This window comes from Schistocerca americana, chromosome 2 (assembly GCF_021461395.2).
Source record: "Schistocerca americana isolate TAMUIC-IGC-003095 chromosome 2, iqSchAmer2.1, whole genome shotgun sequence".
Taxonomy (NCBI): Eukaryota; Metazoa; Arthropoda; class Insecta; order Orthoptera; family Acrididae; genus Schistocerca; species Schistocerca americana.
The window spans coordinates 357,763,402-357,787,953 of NC_060120.1; the positions used below are offsets into that span (position 1 = coordinate 357,763,402).

General features: G+C 40.0%; 1 protein-coding gene across 1 annotated transcript in view; it reads left to right on the forward strand.

The window, feature by feature from the left end:
* Positions 1 to 24,552, forward strand: part of LOC124595300 (xanthine dehydrogenase-like) — a 414,231-nt gene that overhangs the window by 57,914 nt on the left and 331,765 nt on the right. The window contains exon 2 of the mRNA XM_047133986.1: positions 21,351 to 21,397. Within this exon, the coding sequence (XP_046989942.1) occupies positions 21,352 to 21,397 (46 nt within the window). The 5' untranslated portion in view covers position 21,351. The remainder of the gene's footprint in view (positions 1 to 21,350; positions 21,398 to 24,552) is intronic.

Here is a 24,552-nt window from a genome sequence, read left to right on the forward strand (position 1 = left end):
AAAATGGGTGTAGAGGGTATGATTGAGGGGAAGCTAACAGAGATTCGAACTGAAATGGGCAAAGCTGCTGATGAAATCAGCCATGTTGATGGTAAAATAGATTATGTCAAAAACTCGATGGATATAAAATTGGAAACGAAGCGTAATGTTTTGGGGAGGGGGGTAGTGTAAATGACTGTGTACTGAAGCAGAATACGCTTGTGGGAGAGAGTCGAATGGCTCTCCACAACATCTGGAAATATAGTTGAGTGTGAAAGGGGCATTGAGCAGAATCAGTGGGGTTTGGAGGAGGCAGTTAATGTGGAGACAGGACAACACAAACAGCAAATTAAAGATATGAGTATGAAAGGGCATGCTTTAGCGACAAGTCACGCAGCAACTGTAATAAATGTACCATAAGGTGGACCAGGAACTGTAAAATGTTTTGCTAACGATGGAAAGTGCCATCCCCTAAATTTTCTTGCCATATGTAGAGACAGTTTCGCACTGGGAATGTCTGATGGAACTAAAATCAAGTTCGTTAAAAGGCAGATGGAATGTGATGCACACTAACAGGCAAATGTGATAGATAATTCATTTACTAGTTATGAAGTGTTTGAAAAGTGTTTTGTGAACAAATTCTGGAATGAGGCAAAGCAGACATGGCTCAAGAATGAATTCTTAAATGGACCAAGTTATAGACATGACACTATGATGATGCAGGAGTTTCATGTACATGACCTAAGTCAACCACTGGGCTCTCTGATTGAAATTGAACACTCAATCAACATTTGTGGAATCTTTTCAGTGGGATCTTGTATACAGCCCGACCGACTAAATAGATAAATTTTTAGATTTTGTTAGGAAAATTTGGAACAGGCATTGAAATTTAAGCCACAATTTTAACGACAGACAAGAAAGTGAGGATCACTACAGTAGTTTCAGCTATCAAGAACGAAACCGACATAAACAGTTTCATCAGAACCATAACAGCATTGTGAATAGTGGATTTAATAGCGGTCTTTTGGAAAGTTGAACTGGTGGAAAAAGGTAACACGTCTATTTCTATTTGAAGGGCGAAGCTATTCATTCAAGATTGTACCATTCGGATTGATTATCTCTGTTGCTGTATTTGTGAGGGCACGAAGTCATGTATTAGGAACCGAACTAATGAACAAGCTGGTTGGCTATGTGGACCACGTTTTAATTTCCACTAGTTCATGACATCAGCACTGTGAACTATTGGAGAAAGCACCCGTAGCTTTAAAGGGAGGGGACATGGTACTCAAGCTATCCAAATGCGAGTCGTCAGGGTCGAGATACAGTTCTTGGAGCGTACTTTTACATCAGTGGGCATACTGTCGAATGATGGAAAACTAAAAACAATAGCCGACTGCAAGCGAACATCGACCAGGAAACAGCTACAGTCATATTTAGATGTGTGTGGATTCTATCTAAATTCTGGGTGGTGGAATCTTGAACCAAAAGTGCGAATGGGAATTCAAAAGAATTAAAGAGAGTTTTTGTAATGGCAAGGTATTATATTGCCCAGTGAGGTGGACAGAGAAATTGAAGAGTTACATTAGATGTATTATGATCCACACGTGGTTGCAGATTGCCTACACCCGAATGTTTGCCTGTTAAAGTATCCAAAATCGGGAAAACTGCCTGGTTTGAGAAATGTGACAGAACTACGGTTACGTACAGAAAAGTAACTCATGATACTAATGTACACCGAAGCGCCAAAGAAGCTGGCATAGGCATGCATATTCAGAGAGACGTAAACAGGCAGAATACGGCGTTGCGGTCGGTAACGCCTATATCAGACAACAGGCGTCTGGTGCACTTGTTAGATCGGTCACTGCTGCTACAATGGCAGGTTATTAAGATTTAAATGAGTTTTACGTGGTGTTATACTTGCCACACGAGCGATGGGACACAGCATCTCTGAGGTAGCAATGAAGAGGGGATTTTTTGATTCAACCATTTCACGAGTGTATGTGAATATCGGGAATCCGGTACCACATCAAATCTCCGACATCGCTGCAGCCAGAAAAAGATCTTGCAAGAACGGGACCAAAGATGACTGAAGAGAATCGTATAACGTGACAGAAGTGCAATCTTTCCGCAAATTGCTGCTGATTTCAGTGGTGGGCCATCAACAAGTGTCAGTGTGCAAACCATTCAACAAAATATCATCGATGTGGGCTTTCAGAACCAAAGGCCCACTCGTGTACCCTTGATGACTGTATGACACAAAGCTTTATGCCTCGCCAGGGCCCGTCAACACTGACATTGGACTATTGATGACTGGAAACATGTTGCCTGTCCGGACGTGTCTCGTTTCAAATTGTATCGAGCGGTTATAGAGACGCTCTTATGAATCCATGGACCCTAGTTGTCAGCAGGGAACTGTTCAAGCACCTGGAGGCTCTGCAATGACGTGGCTCGTGTGCAGTTTGAGTCATATGAGACCCCTGATACATCTACACTCCTGGAAATGGAAATAAGAACACCGTGAATTCATTGTCCCAGGAAGGGGAAACTTTATTGACACATTCCTGGGGTCAGATACATCACATGATCACACTGACAGAACCACAGGCACATAGACACAGGCAACAGAGCATGCACAATGTCGGCACTAGTACAGTGTATATCCACCTTTCGCAGCAATGCAGGCTGCTATTCTCCCATGGAGACGATCGTAGAGATGCTGGATGTAGTCCTGTGGAACGGCTTGCCATGCCATTTCCACCTGGCGCCTCAGTTGGACCAGCGTTCGTGCTGGACGTGCAGACCGCGTGAGACGACGCTTCATCCAGTCCCAAACATGCTCAATGGGGGACAGATCCGGAGATCTTGCTGGCCAGGGTAGTTGACTTACACCTTCTAGAGCACGTTGGGTGGCACGGGATACATGCGGACGTGCATTGTCCTGTTGGAACAGCAAGTTCCCTTGCCGGTCTAGGAATGGTAGAACGATGGGTTCGATGACGGTTTGGATGTACCGTGCACTATTCAGTGTCCCCTCGACGATCACCAGTGGTGTACGGCCAGTGTAGGAGATCGCTCCCCACACCATGATGCCGGGTGTTGGCCCTGTGTGCCTCGGTCGTATGCAGTCCTGATTGTGGCGCTCACCTGCACGGCGCCAAACACGCATACGACCATCATTGGCACCAAGGCAGAAGCGACTCTCATCGCTGAAGACGACACGTCACCATTCGTCCCTCCATTCACGCCTGTCGCGACACCACTGGAGGCGGGCTGCACGATGTTGGGGCGCGAGCGGAAGACGGCCTAACGGTGTGCGGGACCGTAGCCCAACTTCATGGAGACGGTTGCGAATGGTCCTCGCCGATACCCCAGGAGCAACAGTGTCCCTAATTTGCTGGGAAGTGGCGGTGCGGTCCCCTACGGCACTGCGTAGGATCCTACGGTCTTGGCGTGCATCCGTGCGTCGCTGCGGTCCGGTCCCAGGTCGACGGGCACGTGCACCTTCCGCCGACCACTGGGGACAACATCGATGTACTGTGGAGACCTCACGCCCCACGTGTTGAGCAATTCGGCGGTACGTCCACCCGGCCTCCCGCATGCCCACTATACGCCCTCGCTCAAAGTCCGTCAACTGCACATACGGTTCACGTCCACGCTGTCGCGGCATGCTACCAGTGTTAAAGACTGCGATGGAGCTCCGTATGCCACGGCAAACTGGCTGACACTGACGGCGGCGGTGCACAAATGCTGCGCAGCTAGCGCCATTCGACGGCCAACACCGCGGTTCCTGGTGTGTCAGCTGTGCTGTGCGTGTGATCATTGCTTGTACAGCCCTCTCGCAGCGTCCGGAGCAAGTATGGTGGGTCTGACACACCGGTGTCAATGTGTTCTTTTTTCCATTTCCAGGAGTGTAGATATGACTCTGACAGTTGACACATACTTAAGCATCATGTCTGATCACCTGCATCCATTCAATCTTTGTTGATCCATTATGGACTGTGGGACAACGGCTGACATGTATTTCTTGATATAATAATTTACCAACAGCCGCATGTATTGTAGAAATTTATTTTATGAACTACTTACATGCAACCAGTTTCGGCATTACACTAATGCTATCTTCAGGCCCAGTCTGTGTCGCCTGGCCACCAAGAGCTGTTGCATAGCGATTTGATTCACGGATCCAGTTATAAGGCTCCTTCGTTGTATAGCGATTTTACAACTGTGATGTGTGGGGCCTGAAGATGGCATCAATGTAATGCCGAAACTAGTTCCTTATAAGAAGTATGTAAAATAAATTTCTACAATACATACGGCTGTTGGTAAATTATTGTATCAAGAAATGCATCCATTCATGTCCATTGTGCATTGCGATGGACTTGCGTAATTCAATCAGGGCAATGCACATACCACAGGTCCAGAATTGCTACAGAGTGGTTCCAGCAACACTCTTCTGAGTTTAAACACTTCTGCTGGCCACCGAACTCCCTAGACATGAACATTATTGAGCATATTTGGGATCCCTTGCAACGCGCTGTTCAGAAGAGATCCCCACCCCCTTATACTTTTACGGATTTATGGACAGGTCTGCAGGATTCATGGTGTCAATTCCCTACAGCATTACTTCAGGCATTAGCTGAGTCCATACCACATTATGTTGCGGCACTTCTGTATACTCACAGGTGTCCTACACGATACTAGGCAGGTGTATCAGTTTCTTTGGCTCTTCAGTGTATAATCATATATATGTACATACATACATACACTTCTCTTCCTAGATTAAGATTTGCTATGTCGTTTAAAGAGTGCAATTTCAGGGTACTACATGATAATAGAAGCACAAAAGGAAATTAACTTTCATTGCTTACTAGATAAATTGATGTTTAGTTTATTTGTTTGTGATGAATCCATGCAATTTCCTTAGGTAAGTCGCACTGCTTCGTGCACCATCTCAGGTTGTTTACACTACTATTTGGACAACAGCAGAGAGTATGTTCCATGCCACTAGTTAGGCCTATGGTAGGTGCTACTAAATATAGCATCCAGTAAACTAAATGTCACATTAAGTGGAGGTACTGTAACGAGTTTAGGGAGAAACCCTTAGATGGAACTGAACATAACAAGTAGTTAATGTTGGTTGAGTGGTTAAGGTACATTTTAAACCTAGCAAGTGCGATTATGACGCACTTACGATAGATGACTGTAACTTAAAAAGTATTGTGAAAAGCCCAAGTCTGCAGTGGAACATAACAAAGAGTTAAAGTGATTTTTGAATCCAAGTAAATATGAACAAAATTCAAGAAGGTTAGAAATGGTTTCCACTGAGCAGGTGCAGAGAAGATCTATGGACAATAAGAAGATTAGCGCAAGTGAGCTGTGCTGGACTGCAGAGAGTTGGACCCTAAGTAATGTATATGACTGTCTAATGACAAATATAGCAAGCACCTTCGATTCCCACCGTGAAGAAATGGTGCCCCAATTTAAACGTTATCGTGAAAGCGTCCAAGATGATCCACGCCAAGGCTGTCCAAGGCGTAGAAGCACATCAGAAATCATCGACAGAGTTCAAGATATGATTTTGTAAGATCATCGAATAAAGGTGCATGAAATTGCTAATGCTCTAGGGATATCAAAGGAATGTGTTGGTCACATCTTGCAGCAGTAATTGAACATGAAAAAGCTTTGTGCAGGATGGGTGCTGAGTGTGCTCACTGGGGATGACAAACATATTCACACGACACTTTCCGAAAAGCTTGGTGCGTTTTAAGAAAAACAGAAGGAATTTTTTGTGCTTGGTATGTAGCAGTGGATCAAACATTAGGGGACTGATGACCACAGATGTTAAGTCCCATAGTGCTCAGAGCCAGCCATCAAACATCACTACACACCTGAATCCGAACAGCAATCTATGCAGTGGATGTAAGTCAGTTCTTCAACTACAAAGAAAGCAAGGATGGTGGCATCGCCGACATAGATCATGGTGTCGATGTTCTTAGATACGGAAGGAATTTTATTGATTGACTACCTTGGAAAAGGTAAAACCATAACTGCAGAATATTATTCTCAACTTCTAATAAAACTGCACACAAGTATTAGTAAAAGAAGACACGAATTAAAGAAGAAAAAAATCATCTTTCACCAGGACATTGCACCTGCACACAAAAGTGTATTATCAAAAGAGGAAATTGAGGGATTTGAAGTATGAAATGCTGAAACATCCACCCCACCTCCCAGACTAGGCTCCCTTGAAATTTCCATCTATTCTCACAAATGAAGAAATTTATCGATGGTCAGCACTTTTCATCCAATCAGGACGACATTGCGGCTGTAGAGAAGGTACTTTGCAACACTTCTGGAGGAACACTACAGAGACAGGGTAATGGCATTGGTACACTTATGGATCAAATTGTTGAAATTAGAGGAGATTAAGTTGAAAAATAAAACTTCTTTGAAAGTATAAATTGTCGTTTGTACTATCAGACCGAGAACTTTTCAGGCCACCCTTGTATATCACAAGTGTTATATGAAGCATGTAAACTTGGTGTGGAGGTGCTCCAGCTTTCAAGAGCTGAAGTGCCATGACGTAGGTGGATGTAGATGGCAAAGAGAAGAAACGGAGAAAGTGGGAAACTGTTCATGATGTCGATCAGGAAGGAGAGACTCCAGTTTTCTGTCCTCGGAGAGAATGGTAAAGTGGTGTGATTTTATGTATGTAGAGACATTTTGGACTGCTTATCAGATCTTGCTTACGACCATCTAAGAATGCAGGCGAAAAGAACTTATGTAATGGGTACATATTGTGGCTTGGTCTTAGGTGGGATTCTGTCACCTTTCGTTTCACACTAGATAATTCAAGGCCTGTTAATGTACTTCAATAATTCACCTTATTAACGTATAAAACTGCGTCTAACGTCACTATTTAGAAGGAAGACCTTACTGAATAAACTATCTTTTCTTAAAAGTTAAATCTGTAGATTTGCCTGTGTTTATTATAAATGTTTCCCTGTTTGTTTATGTTCTTTAATTTATTATTCGCGTAACTTGCCTAGCATCAATTATTCAACCGCAGGATGGCATTTCAGTAAATTATTTGCTAATACAGTAACAGGGCATAAAGCAGTCGGTGTACGGCTCGTACCTATGACTTTTATAAGCCATGCATTACCCACGGCCATACATATGCCCCTCTATCACATTAAATGCAGAGCTAAAGTCGCAGAATGGTAAAACTGAGTGGCTTCTTTCCGCCTTCCTTTGGTGCGTGGTAGAGCGGCATAAAACACACGGAAAAGAGAACGAATCACAAAGGAACGGACCTTGCTCTCCATAATTGACTACCTTATTTTACCGAGTGGCGCATTTAACCATACTCATCGCTGCTCACTACGATTCTAGCCATTCGAAGATATCAGTCAACAGTTTCTCCGGCATATGAAAGGGCTCTGTTGAAATACCATAGCCAGCTGTCCTGAATCTTGAGTTATCATTGGCCACTTCAAGGTCGCTGTAGGGGCGCCGTTTCGACACCTTCTCGTTACGTGGTTTCTCGGTCGCTAATCGCGGACAGTGTTGTTTATTTCGTGCTTAGGAAACCATCTTAAGTGCGATAACTATGAGTGATGATTTTAAACAGGCTCTTATTGCAACTGTTTTTGAATGGTACCAGAGGCATGCAGAACGTCACACTCGCTTCATATAGGGTAAACTGTGAAAAGAAAAAAAATGGCTCTGAGCTCTATGGGGCTTATCATCTGAGGTCATCAGTCCCCTAGAACTTAGAACTACTTAACCCTAACTAACCTAAGGACATCACACACATCCATGTCCGAGGCAGAATTTGAACCTACGACTGTAGCAGTCGCGCGGTTCCAGGCTGAAGCGCCTAGAACCGCTCGGCTACTGTGGCCGGCTGTGGAAAGAAATTCCAATAAAATGTGAAACACTTCAGTTACATTTTAATAGTGTTTATTTCACCAGACAATGTTTGCTTCAATAATATAATATTGAAACGGAGTCCTTACGTTAACAGCTCAGCAGGAGCTGCATTATTCCTGCACAATGTGTGAGCTCTGCAGTGCGCACCATTCACTGTATTCTCATTGTCTGTAAAGATGTTATGCAAAAAACAAGAAGTTTTCATAAACAGTTCTGCGGTATCAACTTTCGTTCCAAAGGTTTGCGTAGTATTCACCACTTTAGTGCTACAGCTCCTGAAACACAATCAAGAGTTTCTCTGGCATATGAAAGGGCTCTGTTGAAATTTTCCGACTAGTGATCAAGACCTTTCTTAGCATACGGTTTCATCAGTTGTTTTAGCGGAGGTTAAGTTTCATCTCCTATAAAGACAAAGGGGGCTCTGATACTACTGCTTGGGCATAAATCGTTCTCAGGAATGAGAAACATTTCGTTTACCACTTCATCATACAAAACAGACAAACTAAAATGGCCTCTATCACTTTGTTTTGCATATAGGCCGACATAAACGTCCCCTGACGGAGAATACGTTATTATTCCCACTTTGAATGGAACCTTTTCACGATAAGGTTTGGCAAAAACGCTATCCAGCAACAGGGCCGTACTGACGCTATGGGAAAGATACGCCACTGTCAAGGGTGTAGCCACAGAAGTGTGCAAAAACGCACAGAAGAAACAAACGGAAAGACAGTTTAAGAGTTAACCAGTAGAGGAATGTGATATCTACTCCCCAACACACATCTATCTTCTCTTAGCGAGAAGAAGCCTTTCCTCCGACCTGAGACTGTAAACGCACGCATTTGTCACAGCGTGCAAGTAGCATCATAAAGAAATTACCGTCGAACAGGCGTCACATGGGCTATGTATCAACAGAACGTTTGGTTCATATAGCTGCTAGTGGATTTTCTAGTGATATCCCGTGTGCAGTTTGACAGTGTTGATGATGCAATTATTTTGTTCTACAAAATGTAAGGAATGAAAAAAGTAATGGTGGACATGTCGGACCTGCGACCGGGCTTAATCCTTACAACTTCGCTCCTAATCATTCGATTTCAAGGCTTTTTTTATTAAAAAGGAAAGGTCTAAATACGCTCTAGTACCAATTATGTTGTTAGCACCCATTACCTAAATATAGCCATTCTGGTTAAAATTTCAAAAAAAAGGGTTTTCCAAAGAAAAATATTTCATTTGACAAAATAATCATTTCTGAAATATTTATTTATTCCAAATAAGTTAATTTAAATATAAAAGAAGCATAAAATAAGAAAAAAATTTTATTTTCAAAATGGCTGTTACGTAAAATGTAAAGAAAAAACAGTGTACAAAATCATACTATTCTTCTGGTGTGAATTCACACATTAGTCGTGGGGGCTCTCCCGGAATCCGAAGTTCTCCATCTTAATTCAGTCTTCATAACATTTATTTTTCTTAATATTTTAATATACACTACACTATGACACCACATTCAGAACACACTAAGAAAAAACAAGAAAAGGTTGCAAGTGGGACAAAGGAAATACACAAACACTTCCTTATTTCCGTTCCTACATGTCAAAGGGATTTTGTACTGTTCAACCAATTGGCAGCAACTCTAAATAGGGACAGACTGGTCTGCGAAAGAAGATAATAAGAAGTCACATAACAAAGGCCTTCCTTTAATCGAGTCATGACAGTGCTCAGCACCTTCTTGTTTCATGAGAGTTTATTATCCTTTGCATTATCCTAGTCACAAATTCCAGTCCACTTCGAGGTGCTCATCGCATAACCATGACTGAAGTTCATCGCCAACATCATTAACATCAGTGTCATAATAAAAATATACTCCACTTGATATTCCATAATCAGCTTCTTCCTCACTCTCATTTTGGCATTTCTACGTATCAGCAGAACAAGAACATAAGTCTGTGTAAGAATATTTAGAGCACCTTTCCACAGTGGAACATACTTTAATGGACCACATGAACATTTGATGACTGAGAGAAACAGTCAGACATTGTAGATAGTTCAGGATTCTCATTTTGTGCCGTATGCTATATGGCTAGAGGACAAATGTAAAGATGTAGAGGCTCATCTCACTAGGGGTAAGATAGATACTGCCTACAGGAAAATTAAAGAGACCTTTGGAGAGAAGAGAACCATTTGTATGAATACCAAGAGCTCAGATGGAAATCCAATTCTAAGCAAAGAAGGTAAGGCAGAAAGGTGGAAGGAAGATATAGAGGGTTTATACAAGGGCGATGTACTTGAGAACAATATTATGGAAATGGAAGAGGATGTAGATGAAGACGAAATGGGAGATAAGATACTGCGTGAAGAGTTTGGCAGTGCACTGAAAGACCTGAGTCGAAACAAGGCCCCGGGAGTAGACAACATTCCACTAGAACTACTGACGGCCTTGGGAGAGCCAGTCATGACAAAACTCAACCATCTGGTGAGCAAGATGTATGAGACAGGCGAAATACCCTCAGACTTCAAGAAGAATATAATAATTCCAATCCCAAAGAAAGCAGGTGTTGACAGATGGGAAAATTACCGAACTATCATTTTAATAAGTCACAGCTGCAAAATACTAACACGAATTCTTTACAGACGAATGAAAAAACTGGTAGAAGTGGACCTCGGGGAAGATCAGTTTGGAATCCATAGAAATGTTGGAACACGTGAGGCAATACTAACTTTACGACTTATCTTAGAAGCTAGATTAAGAAAAGGCAAACCTACGTTTCTAGCATTTGTAGACTTAGAGAACGCTTTTGACGATATAAACTGGAATACTCTCTTTCAAATTCTGAAGGTGGCAGGGGTAAAATACAGAGAGCGAAAGGCTATTTACAATTTGTACAGAAACCAGATGGCAGTTATAAGAGTCGAGGGGCATGAATGGGAAGCAGTGGTTGGGAAGGGAGTGAGACAGGGTTGTAGCCTCTCCCTGATGTTATTCAATCTGTGTATTGGGCAAGCAGTAAAGGAAACAAAAGAAAAATTTGGAGTAGATATTAAAATTCACGGAGAAGAAATAAAAACTTTGAGGTTCGCCGATGACATTGTAATTCTGTCAGAGACAGCAAAGGACTTGGAAGAGCAGTTGAACAGAATGGACAGTGTCTTGAAAGGAGGATATAAGATGAACATCAACAAAAGCAAAACAAGGATAATGGACTGTAGTCAAATTAAATCGTGTGATGCTGAGGGAATTAGATTAGGAAATGAGACACTTAAAGTAGTAAAGGAGTTTTGCTATTTAGGGAGTAAAATAACTGATGATGGTCGAAGTAGAGAGGATATAAAATGTAGACTGGCAATGGCAAGGAAAGCGTTTCTGAAGAAGAGAAATTTGTTAACATCGAGTATAGATTTAAGTGTCAGGAAGTCGTTTCTGAAAGTATTTGTATGGAGTGTAGCCATGTATGGAAGTGAAACATGGATGATAAATAGTTTGGACAAGAAGAGAACAGAAGCTTTCGAAATGTGGTGCTACAGAAGAATGCTGAAGATTAGATGGGTAGATCACATAACTAATGAGGAGGTATTGAATAGAACTGGGAAGAAGAGGAGTTTGTGGCACAACTTGAGAAAAAGAAGGGACCGGTTGGTAGGACATGTTTTGAGGCATCAAGGGATCATAAATTTAGCATTGGAAGGCTGCGTGGAGGGTAAAAATCGTAGAGGGAGACCAAGAGACGAATACACTAAGCAGATTCAGAAGGATGTAGGTTGCAGTAAGTACTGGGAGATGAAGAAGCTTGCACAGGATAGAGTAGCATGGAGAGCTGCATCAAACCAGTCTCAGGACTGAAGACCACAACAACAACAACATGCTATATCAAGGCTTGAAGATATGTTCTTTTTACGGCCAGACACAGAACATCTGGTTTTGGAGGCACCCATTCATCCACTTGCTATCAGCAATGTTGTCTTTGGGATTCTTAAGTGCACAGAGCATATAAAGCTTCCATAACTCGGAATGTTTCTTTATTAAAATCATGTTTTCCCAGGGATGACAAAGTGTCAAGAGCAGTTTCATCAGCATCCATAAATGTGTCTTGTTGTCTTTGGCCTCTTATTGCATATTTCAGAAAATTATCTAAGTATGTGTCAAAGATAACACGAATCTCAGAAAACTCACCACATCTTGAAAAAAAGTTTTGCAATACTGATTTGTGAAAACAGGAATTGTTCTTGTCTCCTTTCCTACATTTAGTTTGTGAATCTCTGCAATGCTACCAACAACTGCAACTGAATATCTTTCTCCTTCATTGTGAGTTGAACTAGCCACATTTTTAGTTTCTTGTCGGTCCATTTCTAAATCTGTCTCCTTAGATGCAAGATTTTGTAAATGGTGCATGAGTTTACTTTTAACTTGCATGTAGTACATCGTTCCATCAGCTACGAACATGGAATGTGGAACTACAGATAGTTCATACTTTCCAAAACTTTCCTACTGTTGATTTCTAGACGTTACTGACATAAAATTACTAGACACTTGAAGAGTCTTCTTTAAGTTCCACTACACTAAGTTTTGTTTTCAGTTTTATTTTCTTTCCCATTGTTCCGAAAAGCTTCAACTTGTTTTATGGGAGAGGTTCTCAGATGTTATCAGTACCACCAACAATTCGTTTGTGTACTAAGTTCTAATGTTACTCTAAACCTAATTCTGACATGACACAAATGTCAGATTGTACTTCAGATTGAGCAATCGTCATTGTCACAATACTAAGTAGGTTATTAATTTTGCAGTCAAATGGATTGATGGAATTTTTGAAACAATTAATGATATTCAGTTTTTTTTCACAACGATAAGCAAATGTTTGGGATCGTTATGGCGAATTAAAACCTTTACTCGTTCTTTACTATCAGAACTAATCTTTAACCATTCAGGAATTGTGAAGAAAAATTTATTTAGAGCTTGTGCATTTTGTGTGATACCTGCAATACCTCTACATAATTTAATTTTTCGTTTTTCCTGCTCAAGTGCTTCTCTCTTCCTAAAGAGCAGAATGGGAGACCACTTTTGTTTGGGGCCCAGGCATTTTGCAGCTGTACCCACGTTTCATAATTGGTCTCCCGCAACCTTTCTATTTTAACTGTTTCCCATGCACACAATGCACTGTAGTTGCGAATGTCCAATGCAAAAAGTACTTAGAGAATTCATTCACTGCACCCTGTCTTAGTCCCCAGTTGACACTACACACTGTAATCTTACCATCCCATGTATCACTATTAAAATTCTCATTCTTTGCACGAATTTTGAAAGCTTCAAGAGGCGTAAGATATACAAGAGAATAACTTTTTACTTATCTTCATTATCTCATTGTTGTTGCCGATGGCTCAAAGTCTTGGTAGGGGTATATTCTTGTAGCAGAAATTTCGATTTTGTAGGTTTTTGACGACTAAATATCTTATGAAGATTTGCCTGTATTATTCTTGAATTTTAGTCTTTGCCACATCTTTCAACATCACACCGTTTTTACATTTCCCACATTAAAAAAAACAATAATTGCATTGTTGTTGACAACTTCGAAAACGTCTATTTCCTTCAGAGAGATGCCCACCACTACTTACATTCTGTGGCACTCACATTATCCCAAAGAAGAAACTTCGCTAAAATATATCATTATTTTGTAAATCATCTAGAAATAAATTTAATAATTAGCATTAGATTGTGCAATTAATAATATGAATTTTAAGTATGCCACAAATTTTGTAATATCTTTTTAAAATAAGAGTAATTTTAACTGTTGGTACATATATATTGTAACACATTAATTTCTTTTTTGTACTTTTTAGCCTGAATTATAATACATCATACACAAAGTCATATCAATTCCTTTAGTGAAACAGCTGAGATAATTTTAACCTATGCAAGAATCAATAGTATACATGGTATCTGCTATCTCTATAAAAATAGGGTTATATTAGTGGAGGGTGATTCATTATAACACTCTCTAATAAATGAAAGAAAAATAAGCACCATCCCCACGCAATTCAAAATCATCTTCAGGGTGGATTCTCTTAACAAAAGTCTGTTAACTGTTTCTACAGTTTTAGTTCCTTTATATCTTCTATCATATAGTGGTTTGCTGTTCTAGTGACTTTTGAGTTTCTATTTTTCTGTGCATTTATCACCTTCCCCTGGATAACTTGAATGTTTTCTTTAAATGTCAGACTTCTCTCTTGAAACTCATTTAAGAGAAGAATGAAAATAGCATATAGTGTAGTGACATGGGCTCTGAAGGATTGGTGAACAAATTTTCCTTCCAATATGTGATGCTCCGTACATTCGCCAAAAATATCACTTTCAATCCATATGTCAGGGATGCCAGATGATTCTGTATCCTTTCCTAAGGCTTGAAGTGCTGTCACTATGGTATGTAGGTCTCCTGGGACTATCACCCAGTTAATGGTAGGAAAACTTCATTTGTTAACTTTTAAGAGGATGGTAAAACCCAAATCTTCTGTACCTATCAACTTGCTGTCTGGTTCCCAAGATCTTTTCATTAACCTTTTCTATGTATTTCAGTGCTGAACTGGAAGAAGGAACAAGTCAGACACGCGTTTTTTGTTTGATATTATGCATAGTTGCATGGTGTGTTGACAAAGTTTATAAAATTTGTTCACTACTGGGACTGAGACAAGCGTTCCCTGAATGAGATTTTCGCTCTGCAGTGGAGTGTGCACTGATATGAAAATTCCTAGCAGATTAAAACTGTGTTGGGCCGAGATTCGAACTGGAGACCTTTGCCTTTCGCAAACAAGCACTCTACCATCTGAGCTACCCAAGCATGGATCACACACTGCCCTCGCAGCTTTACTTCTTTCCAGTACCTCGTCTCCTTCCAAATTTCACAGAAGCTCTCCTGCGAACGCTGCAGAATTAGCGCTCCTGGAAGAAGGGATATTGCGGAGACATGGCTTTGCCACAGCCTGGGGGATGTTTCCAGAATTATATTTTTACTCTGCAGCGGAGTGTGTTTCTGATATGAAACTTCCTGGCAGATTAAAACTGTGTGTCAGACCGAGACTGGGACTCGGGACCTTTGCCTTTCGTGGGCAAATCCTCTATCGTTTGTGCTACCCAAACATACTCACACCCCATCCTCACAACTTTACCTCTGCCAGTACCTCGCCTCGTACTTTCCAAACTTGCCTATGAGAGGCAAAGGTCCCGAGATTGAGTCTCGGTCCGGCACAAAGTTTTAATCTGTCAGGATGTTTCAAGCACTTCCTGCTATATCTTGGGTTGCTGCTTCCCTGAGACACTGTTGTTTTATTGAAGAAGGCAACTGAGCGTTCATTGTAGGACTCTTTTGTTTCCTGTTCCGGAAACAGAACATGCTATCAATGGATACATGCTTTTTTCAGCATCAGGAAACAGTAAGCCTGCAAGATTATCCTGAACATCTCTTCTTCAGTTTTCAGGTACGTGTTAATGGCTGAATCATGAAGTGTCTTTTCTCCTATCGAGTGTATCTTTTTGGAAATCCATGGCAAAATGAATAAATCTTCCTTGAATCACATCTGGCAGCAGGTACAGTTCATAATTTGCATTCCTCTTCAAAATTACAGCCTTGGCTATATTGTTCACCAGCTCTCAAACACATGCATTGTGAACTGAAATTCCAGTGCTATGTAACAGGTTTACCAGGTTTGAGCTTCAAGTCAACTGATACATAGATGGGCCAATGGAAACTTGCCAAGAGAGTTATTGAGTGTGTTTACTTTTATCTGATAATCTTGCGACATGTATAGATTAGTATTTGAGATAACGACTAGCACTGATATCAGTCTCATTAATTATTTTTCTCTCTGCAGTTATAGAATTTTTCCAATTAAACACTATTTGAAAAAACCAAAGTCTGTTCCTATATTTTATCTGAATCTGCTTTCAAACTCCCATTAAAATTCTAGCTTCCAGAATGAGATTTTCACTCTGCAGCGGAATGTGCGCTGATATGAAACTCCCTGGCAGATTAAAACTGTGTGCCGGACCGAGATTCGAATTCGAGACCTTTGCCTTTCGTGGGCAAGTGCTCTACCATCTGAGCTACCAAAAGCACGACTCACGCCCCGTCCTCACAGCTTTACTTCTGCCAGTACCTCGTCTCCTACCTTCCAAACTTTACAGAAGCTCTCCTGCCCACCTTGCAGAACTAGATCCCGAGTTCGAGTCTCGGTCTGGCACACAGTTTTAATCTGTCAGGAAGTTTCAAAATTCCAGCTGTTGGCATTCAACGGAAATTTTCGTATCACTTTGGCAGGTGTACATAAATGTACATTAATGATCTCTCATCAGTTACACTGCCAGTAGCAGAGTTCGTTTTGTTTGCAGATGACACAAGTATTGCAATAAATAGTACGTCGAGTGTAGTTCCAGAAAGATCTGCTAACGATATTTTCATGGATATTAATAAATGGTTTAAAGCCAATTCTTTGACATTAAACTTTGAAAAGACTCACTACATGCAATTCAGAAACCTGTAAGAGGTTTCCACCCAGCATATGCATAAAGTATGAAGAAGAGCAGATAGAAGAGGTTGACAGTCTTAAATTCCTGGGATTACAACTTGATAATAAATTAAGTTGGGAGGAGCACACCACAGAACTACAGAAACGCCTTAACAAATCTGTATTTGCAATTCGGGTGTTAGCAGACATAGGCGACATAAAAATGGAAAAGCTTGCATACTTTGCCTACTTTCATTCCATAATGTCATACGGTATAATATTTTGGGGTAACTCTTCAAGTCAAACAAAAGTTTTCAGAGTCCAAAAGCGTGTAATACGTATTATTTGTGGAGTAAATTCACAGACGTCATGTAGAAACCTCTTCAAAGAACTGGGTATACTAACCACAGCCTCTCAGTATATTTACTCCTTAATGAAATTTGTCCTAAATAATACATCTCTTTTTCCAACAAACAGCTCAGTTCATACATACAATACCAGGAACAAAAATGATCTGCACAGACTTAAAAGCACTTACTTTAGTTCAAAAAGGGGTCCACTACTCAGGAACACTCATCTTCAATAATTTGCCAGCAAACATATAAAATTTAGTTACAAATAAAGATCAATTTAAAAGGAGTCTGAAAGACTTACTAGCAGCCAACTCCTTCTACTCCATAGACGAATTTTTTAATAGAAACAAATGATGTATTGAATATATTCATACTATTAGTATTGTTATTTCAGCAAAAAAAAAAAAAGTTGACATATTCTACATCCACGAGGATCTCCTCAGCATGGATCTATGTAACGAAAAACTAATCTAATCTAATCTAATCTAGGAAGCACTTTAAAATCTTCTTCAATGGTGTTTTCTCCTAGATTCGCAACAGCTGCATCTTTTGTACCCTTGAGACAAACCGTTTCAGATTCGCTTCATCGTTTTGAAGCAAAAAACGTTATTCCTAGAATATGTTCTTCGAGAACCCTCATTGTCACAAACTTTGAAGATAGTTCCAATCCAGTGGAATGAGACACATTCAAATATGTGTTGTGCAGATCAGCCATACATTGACTTACATTAAACGTACTCACAATTGAGAATAAGAATAATCATACCATTCTACAGCTGATGGTTGTCCTTATTCACAATTGTGAATACATTTAATGTACTTCATAACGGCTGTAGTCGCCACAGCGCCTGTTTCTTTGGACATGCATGTCCAAAGGAACTTTGCATTGTAATCAGAATAACACAGGCACTGCAATATCGTATACATGTGACAAGTCATTCCTCATGAAACTCTAACATACTCAGAAACTCAATATTTCAAGCCACTATTGCCATTGAATTATGTTTTCTTCTGACCTTAACTAGTGCTGTACGTGACATACGTTACATTTTAGGTCCAGCATGCAACATGATACAAAATATTAACTGTGTATGCATATGTAGGATGGATTGCCACATTCAGTCTCACAATCCACGTCTGATTTCCACTCAACTTAACAGCCTTGTTCAAATTAGCCTCTCTTTCATCATAAGAAACATGTTGCAACTAGTATTTTCAGGTTGCTTTGGAATCACAAACGAAACAATTTTATTTATCATACTGTGAAATTTGACGTCATATAAAAGGCTTAGAGACAACCAGATCCTCTACTTGAGCCACTTCTTCATCTTCTTTTGTCAGAAAACTGTTGTCACACAGCTGTAGCCTTTTTTTGTGAGTGAAATTCTTGTAGCAGCTAAGATGCCATCTGATCTGCATTTTCACACCTACCATCTTCTCACTGGGAGCACTTGGTTATGGTTTCTGAGTGTTTTTTGTAGGTGTTTTCCCCAGGATTTTCAACCACCTTCTCTATTCCTTCCGTATTACAAATCGCACATGTTTCACTGTACGTACTTCATTTTCCTCTGTCTGGAGGATCAGGTTCAACAATTGACTTCAAATTTTCACTCATTTCCTCTGTTTTCTGGCGCCTAAAACGAAAATATCCAAATACGAGAAAACAATACAATGTAATACGGCGATTTATAATCAAACATGGGTTGTAACTTTAATCCACACATTTACTGACAGAGAGGAAGGCTGACAGACATTTTTTTGAAATTTTGACCAAAACAGCTATATTCACACAAAAAGTGCTAATACCGTAACATATGTGTATAAAGTACATAGACCTTTCTATTCTTAAAAGATAGAGTTAAAATCGAATGATTAGGAGCGATTAAGCGGGCGATGACTCATCATTTTCCCCATCCCCCATCCAGTCACATGTCTGACATGTTCATATCACTTTTCTCATTCCCTACTTTATAAGGAACAAAATGATACCATCCACAATACTCTGCTATTAAACTGCACACAGGGTAAAAATAAGTGACACTAGAAAACTGACTGTGCCACTTACAAAATATCTTCAACAATTGAGGTTTTGGTTCTACGGGGATGTCATACATTCAAAGGTTGGCGAGCATGTGCTGAAGCACTGGCTTCCGGCTTATGCCGATTACTGCCAACTTAGGACTGGAATGAAATTGTTTAAGCTAAAGTGCCTCAAAGTACGTTATAGAATAATAAGTGAAATGGGAAATAAATATAACACGCAACATACCATTTCCTCTCACTTCATTTGACTGTCAGGGACGCCTTGAATGAGAGCTCTTTCATCTATTCTGACAGATGTGCAAAGGATATGCCAAATATGGCAGAAACATCGATAAAGCTGTGCTAGTTACTGAAATAGCGACTTTTAAATTCTAGTAGAAAGAGCTGTTGCAGAGCACTGACACAGCTTCACATATGGATATTAAGAAGCTTTTTTTAAAAGTGCGGTTTACAAAACATTTATTCAAACACTGAAATAACTTTGAGAATCTTTGTGACAATTTCAATGATTGCAGTATCTTGTCAACGCAGTTTCAGCAAATTAAAGATGATAAACTACTTAAGATCATGTAGCCCTTCCGGTACGGTATAGGTGAAGCTGGCTGTCAAATTCAGTATATTGAGAGAAAACGACACAAACGCCAAATTTTGCTTCAATGACATACCGGTAATCAATAAATTTGCTCCGCCCAAAACAAGAAAATGGAAAGGAATATCATACAAACACAAATCTAGGAAAGGAATATTTTCTCGACTCTTTAATTGCAGTACCTTTTCTTTTGTTTCCAGTTAACAATTTATCCACTAAAATAATTTATGAGGTGCAAACAAAATCTGTCTTTCATTATACTTAATACTAAAAATTCTAGCTGCTGTTAAACAATTTATTCTGTGCAATATTTCTCATCTATAGCTAATTTAAGTAATACTTTTCAATAAAGCTTCATTTTCATTAGCTACTTCACAAATGACAAGATTTCCTCAATTTGTATAAGAAAATGGAAGAAGGTAGTTCTTCTGGGGGACGAGGGGAGATATGGCATTTTTGGAAGCTCTGCCAGGGTCTCAGAATCACCTCGGTACGGCTCTGTCCAGCAATGTCTGATGCTCGTGTTTAGATTTGAGCTTGTACCAACGATGAAAAAACTAGTCCGACTTACTCCTATTGTTAACAAATTTTGCCTACCGGCATTGGTATGGAAACAGACGGTCTGTCTATAAATGAGATTACTGTCGTAACACTCGTGCATCTCATTCGAGAATTATGCTCAAGTGTGTGGTACCCATACCAAATAGAGCTCACAGGGGATACTGGACATCTACAAAATTGGATAGTATGCATGATCAAAGGTTTGATAGGTTGACGTGAGAGCTTCACGAAAATAATGAAAAACATGAAGTGACAGACGCTTGAGAAAAGGTGTCAAGTATCCTGTGAAAACGTTCTTATAAAGTCTGTGTGCAGCATGTATGTATGGCTTCTGTTGGGACTGCTTAGACGAAATAAGACTAATTCCACCGCATGCATGGGCATTAACCCAGCCATTCTTACCTCCACGCTGGAAGAAATCATGGCATATGGTACAATGACAAGAACAGTTCGCCATGCACTTCAAAACGGCTTACAAAGTATGAATGAAGGTGTCTAAGCAGATCGCATGTGCTAGTTACCTTAGTCGATAATTTTTGATCTTTTCTGTTCGCCACATCTGGAGTTTCACTTTTATTTTAATTAGGTGTTGCATGCGGAATCATAAAGGCCATTCGTTCTTTCCCGTTTACGATCAGTGCGAAAGTAAGCGTGCCCTATGTTTTTTTTTTTTTTTTTTTTTTTTTAATGTATAACTTTTATTAATTACAGCACGTTTAATCATAAGTTAGTTTCTGGAGGTTCATGATGGATTAGGTCTGCATCATCCAAAAATCCTTGTGTTTGCATGGTGTTTTCTCATAAGTCTGTCGTGGAAACAGAATTCTCAGTAGCATAACTTTTACTCTTAGTCAATTACTGTTTTGATTTTTTGATGCAGTTGAAAATCATTACCAGTACATGACTGGCAAAAGGGTACTGATGGTGGCATAAAATTCCTGATAACCAGGAAGTGTACCAATTCCCAGGAATAAAGCAGAAATTTCTTCTGATGATGTCATTTATGAGAAGGAGATGTTAAGCTTGGTGGTCCCTTGTTGCTAAACACTAGTAATTGGTTGTGCTTAACTTAAGATTTCCTCTTCATCCATTTCTTCCATTTGTCATTAATATAAACATATTCCACATATTTTATTTACCTGCTTGAAACAGTTGCGCAGAAGGCATGCAAACTTTTAAGTGAAAAGGTGTCCAAAGTATCCTAAAAAAGAAAACACTCACCATTAAAGTTGCGATTAAAACAAATTCCAGCTTCTTCTCCCATATGACAAATAATTTGTGTACCAGTAGTGTACAGTGTTTAAATACTTTTAATTATCCATTAAGTTACACATTTAGCAGTATAATTTGTAAGCATTTCTGTTTTACTGATGGTTCCCTTATAAACACAAAAAAATATTTTTCAGGATGGAGACAGAAGCTGTATTTTACATAAATGGAGTGAGACATGCCGGTGAGTTTACATTACGAGATATAGTGAAGTACAATGTAATAGGCTATCTATATATTTAAAGTGTAGTGGGTACACAAACTCTTGTACGAAACAAAAGTAGGTCTCATTATTTAATGAAAATGATGGACAAAATAAGAATGACTACTTTACTAAAAGTCTTTTCCACTGTAAATTTCTGGTTTATAAGAGAAAACATCACTTTACTTTGCAGCGTGATTATTGGCAATAGGTATGGATGGACAAGAAGTATGAATACTCAGAATAGCATCATGTACTACCTACTAATATTGTCAGTGACAGCAGTTGAATTGGATTCTTGCAAGCAGCCTAACTTTGAAACAAAGTTCAAATGATTTTTATAGCCACTGGTCTTACCTGTAGAGTCGGGGAAAAACTTCTTTTTGTGCAAAAAGATCTTTTAATGTGGTCTTCTATTATAGACATATGTTACGGGTGATACATCACAACAACCAAGAAAAACAGGAGCAGCTTACTGGAGCTATCCTTCAAAATTTGTCTTCACAGTATCCCCACAGAAAGTTGTTAAGTTTATCCATTTAGTCACAAAAGATGCCAACTTAGACACCTGACTTCAAACCTGCACACCCTCATTAATTTACAAATATCTGTTATAAGCCCTATGCTCCATCTCTTCTCAGTTTGTTTGAGTATCAAGTAATGTACTAAAAATTTATACGCCTATAGACTTAGTTGCATTGGGCGATCCTTAATATTTGAGACCTGTTGTGAGAGGCTGAACTTAGGACATCACTAATTTGCATGTAACAGTATAATGAAGACAATTCTCTCCAGAAGGATCATAGGTTCCATTCTGAGGGAGATGAGAGGAATTGATTGGGGACGATTAGATGGAGGTGGGAAGAGGGCCAGATATTTGCCCTTCTGCCTCTTCATTCCTCTCCCACTCACATCAATCCTTCTTTCCTCCTTGAGAAAAAAACCTGTAATGCCAAAAGCTAGGAGTTGTTTATTTTGATGAGTTTTTGTTGGCTCTACAGAACTTATGCCTCCTGCAGGTAGGTTCTGGCCATGCCAAATGTCTATTTGTGATTTTAACTTACTCCACTTAAATTCAGGTAATTTCAGTGTTGGCTTCTTGACCTCATTTGTTAGCAAGGCTTTCTGCAAGTGTGATAACTACAAACTAAGACTTTTCAGCCTAGGAAAAGTTCCTTTCTTTCTATACTTGTGTACTCATTTGGCTTATTTATTTGGGAGAACATACAGTGTAGTACCACCAGAGATCTGTTAATGTTACCATAAGACCTACTAAAATGTGTACAAAAGGTAATGCAATATGCTACAGTAATTTCTATTCCCATTGCATGATATTTATCTGGGCACTAGACATGAGTATAAAAATTCATAACCATTATTTGTACCTGTCCACAGGACAAGAAAAATCATTTGTCAACTGTGCTTTGCTTGTTCGAAAGTGCAAGTGAATGTTGCACTATGTCGCCAATGTTTATGAGATGTCAAATCTAACGCAATAGCTTGTATGAACATGGATCTCAAATTTTCCTTGTTTCTTAGCTGTTACTTGCATTATAGCTTTTTGTTGACAAGAATCTTCAAAAGACAAAAATGTAAGAGCGAGTAAATGAGTAAGAGCTGTACCCCTCTCTCACTGGGTGTAACACCGTGGTGAGGGTTACTGTAAGTTAGTGGTATAATATCAAGCAATGTTTGATTTATCCAGATACTTGCAATCATCTAGCCACATAGAACACTATGTTACTTGAATTGTCAACAAGTTACTGTGTGTTCTTAAGGACTATTACAGTTCATTTGATTATCAAAGAGAAATCACTACTGGTACCTAGGGAAATAGAATAGTTTGGCATGTCACGTGACTTGGATGTCGTAAGAACTAGGATTGTTTGTCTGCATGACAGTCAAGTGCTGGATGAGCAAGACACTCACTAAGAAAACCATAGATTGTTGCCATATCATGAACTCTTAGTACATAGAACACTCCATATCTGACATTATGTAAGCCCTGAGGATTTCATGTGCCACTTTTTCAAGAATGAACTGTGGGTACCTCAATTTGTGGCAATAACCTCTACCATCATAGGCAGCTGTCATGAGTAAAAATACATTGTTGATTGATTTCTATTGATCATTGCCGATTCCAACAAAAGATAGACTAGCCTCAGTGCAGCAAATGACTCACCATTTCAATTCTGTATGATAACAACTACCAAGCAGACTCCAGTTCCCGTTTGATATACAAGTGCAAAGAGGCAAGTTAAGTGTTTATCTTTTCGTGTGTGTGTGTTGTTTTCCCTAGTATATTTATTAAATTTTGTGCATGTTTTCTTTGCTGCTTAAGAGGTTTAATATCATGTTTTTGTAGGTGTAAATTCATTCAGTCTGTAACACAGTAGTTGTTCATTTGTTTTGCTCTGAAAGTAACACATCAGCGTCCATTGGTGACAAATCAGGAGGTAGCAAGCTGCATATCTAGAATTCTGTCTGCTTTTATAGCTTACTTCTTCAGTTAAATTTGCTAGGATGTCTAGGATGTGTGCATGCTGTGTGCAGAAGCAGGAGCAGCTGGTCGCAGTCCACCAACAGGGCTATGGTCAGTCACCTTCAGGCTGCTTTCTCGGGTTGCAGTCGTCGCAGAGAATCTGTCATGTCACATGGGACACCTCAGGTGTCACTTGTTTTGCCCATGGGCTCTGCTTCTAAGGCACCACCTACTGCACCCAAAGCAGCGTATCTGTCGTCACAGTGGTACTGGCGAGTGGTACTGCAGTTGCGTCGCTCGAGGAGGGTGGCTGCTGTGGAGACTGGCCACCTGGCCTCATTCATTCACCCTGTGAGTGAACAGGTGGCTGCTCCTTCAGCAGGGTCGGAGCAGGCACATGGTGGGAAGGGTTCACTAGTTATCAGGAGCCCCAATGTTAGGCGCATTATGGAGCCCCTTAGGTAGATAGTGTTCAGGGCTGGAAGGAAAGCCAATGTGTTCTCGGTATGTCTGCTGGGGGCCTCATCCAAGATGTGGAGGCAGCCTTACTGCAGCTATCAAGCGTCCAGGGTACAGTTATCTGCAAGTTGTGGCTTACGTCGGCACCAACGACACCTGTCGCATGGGGTCTGAGCTGATTCTCAGTTCGTACACA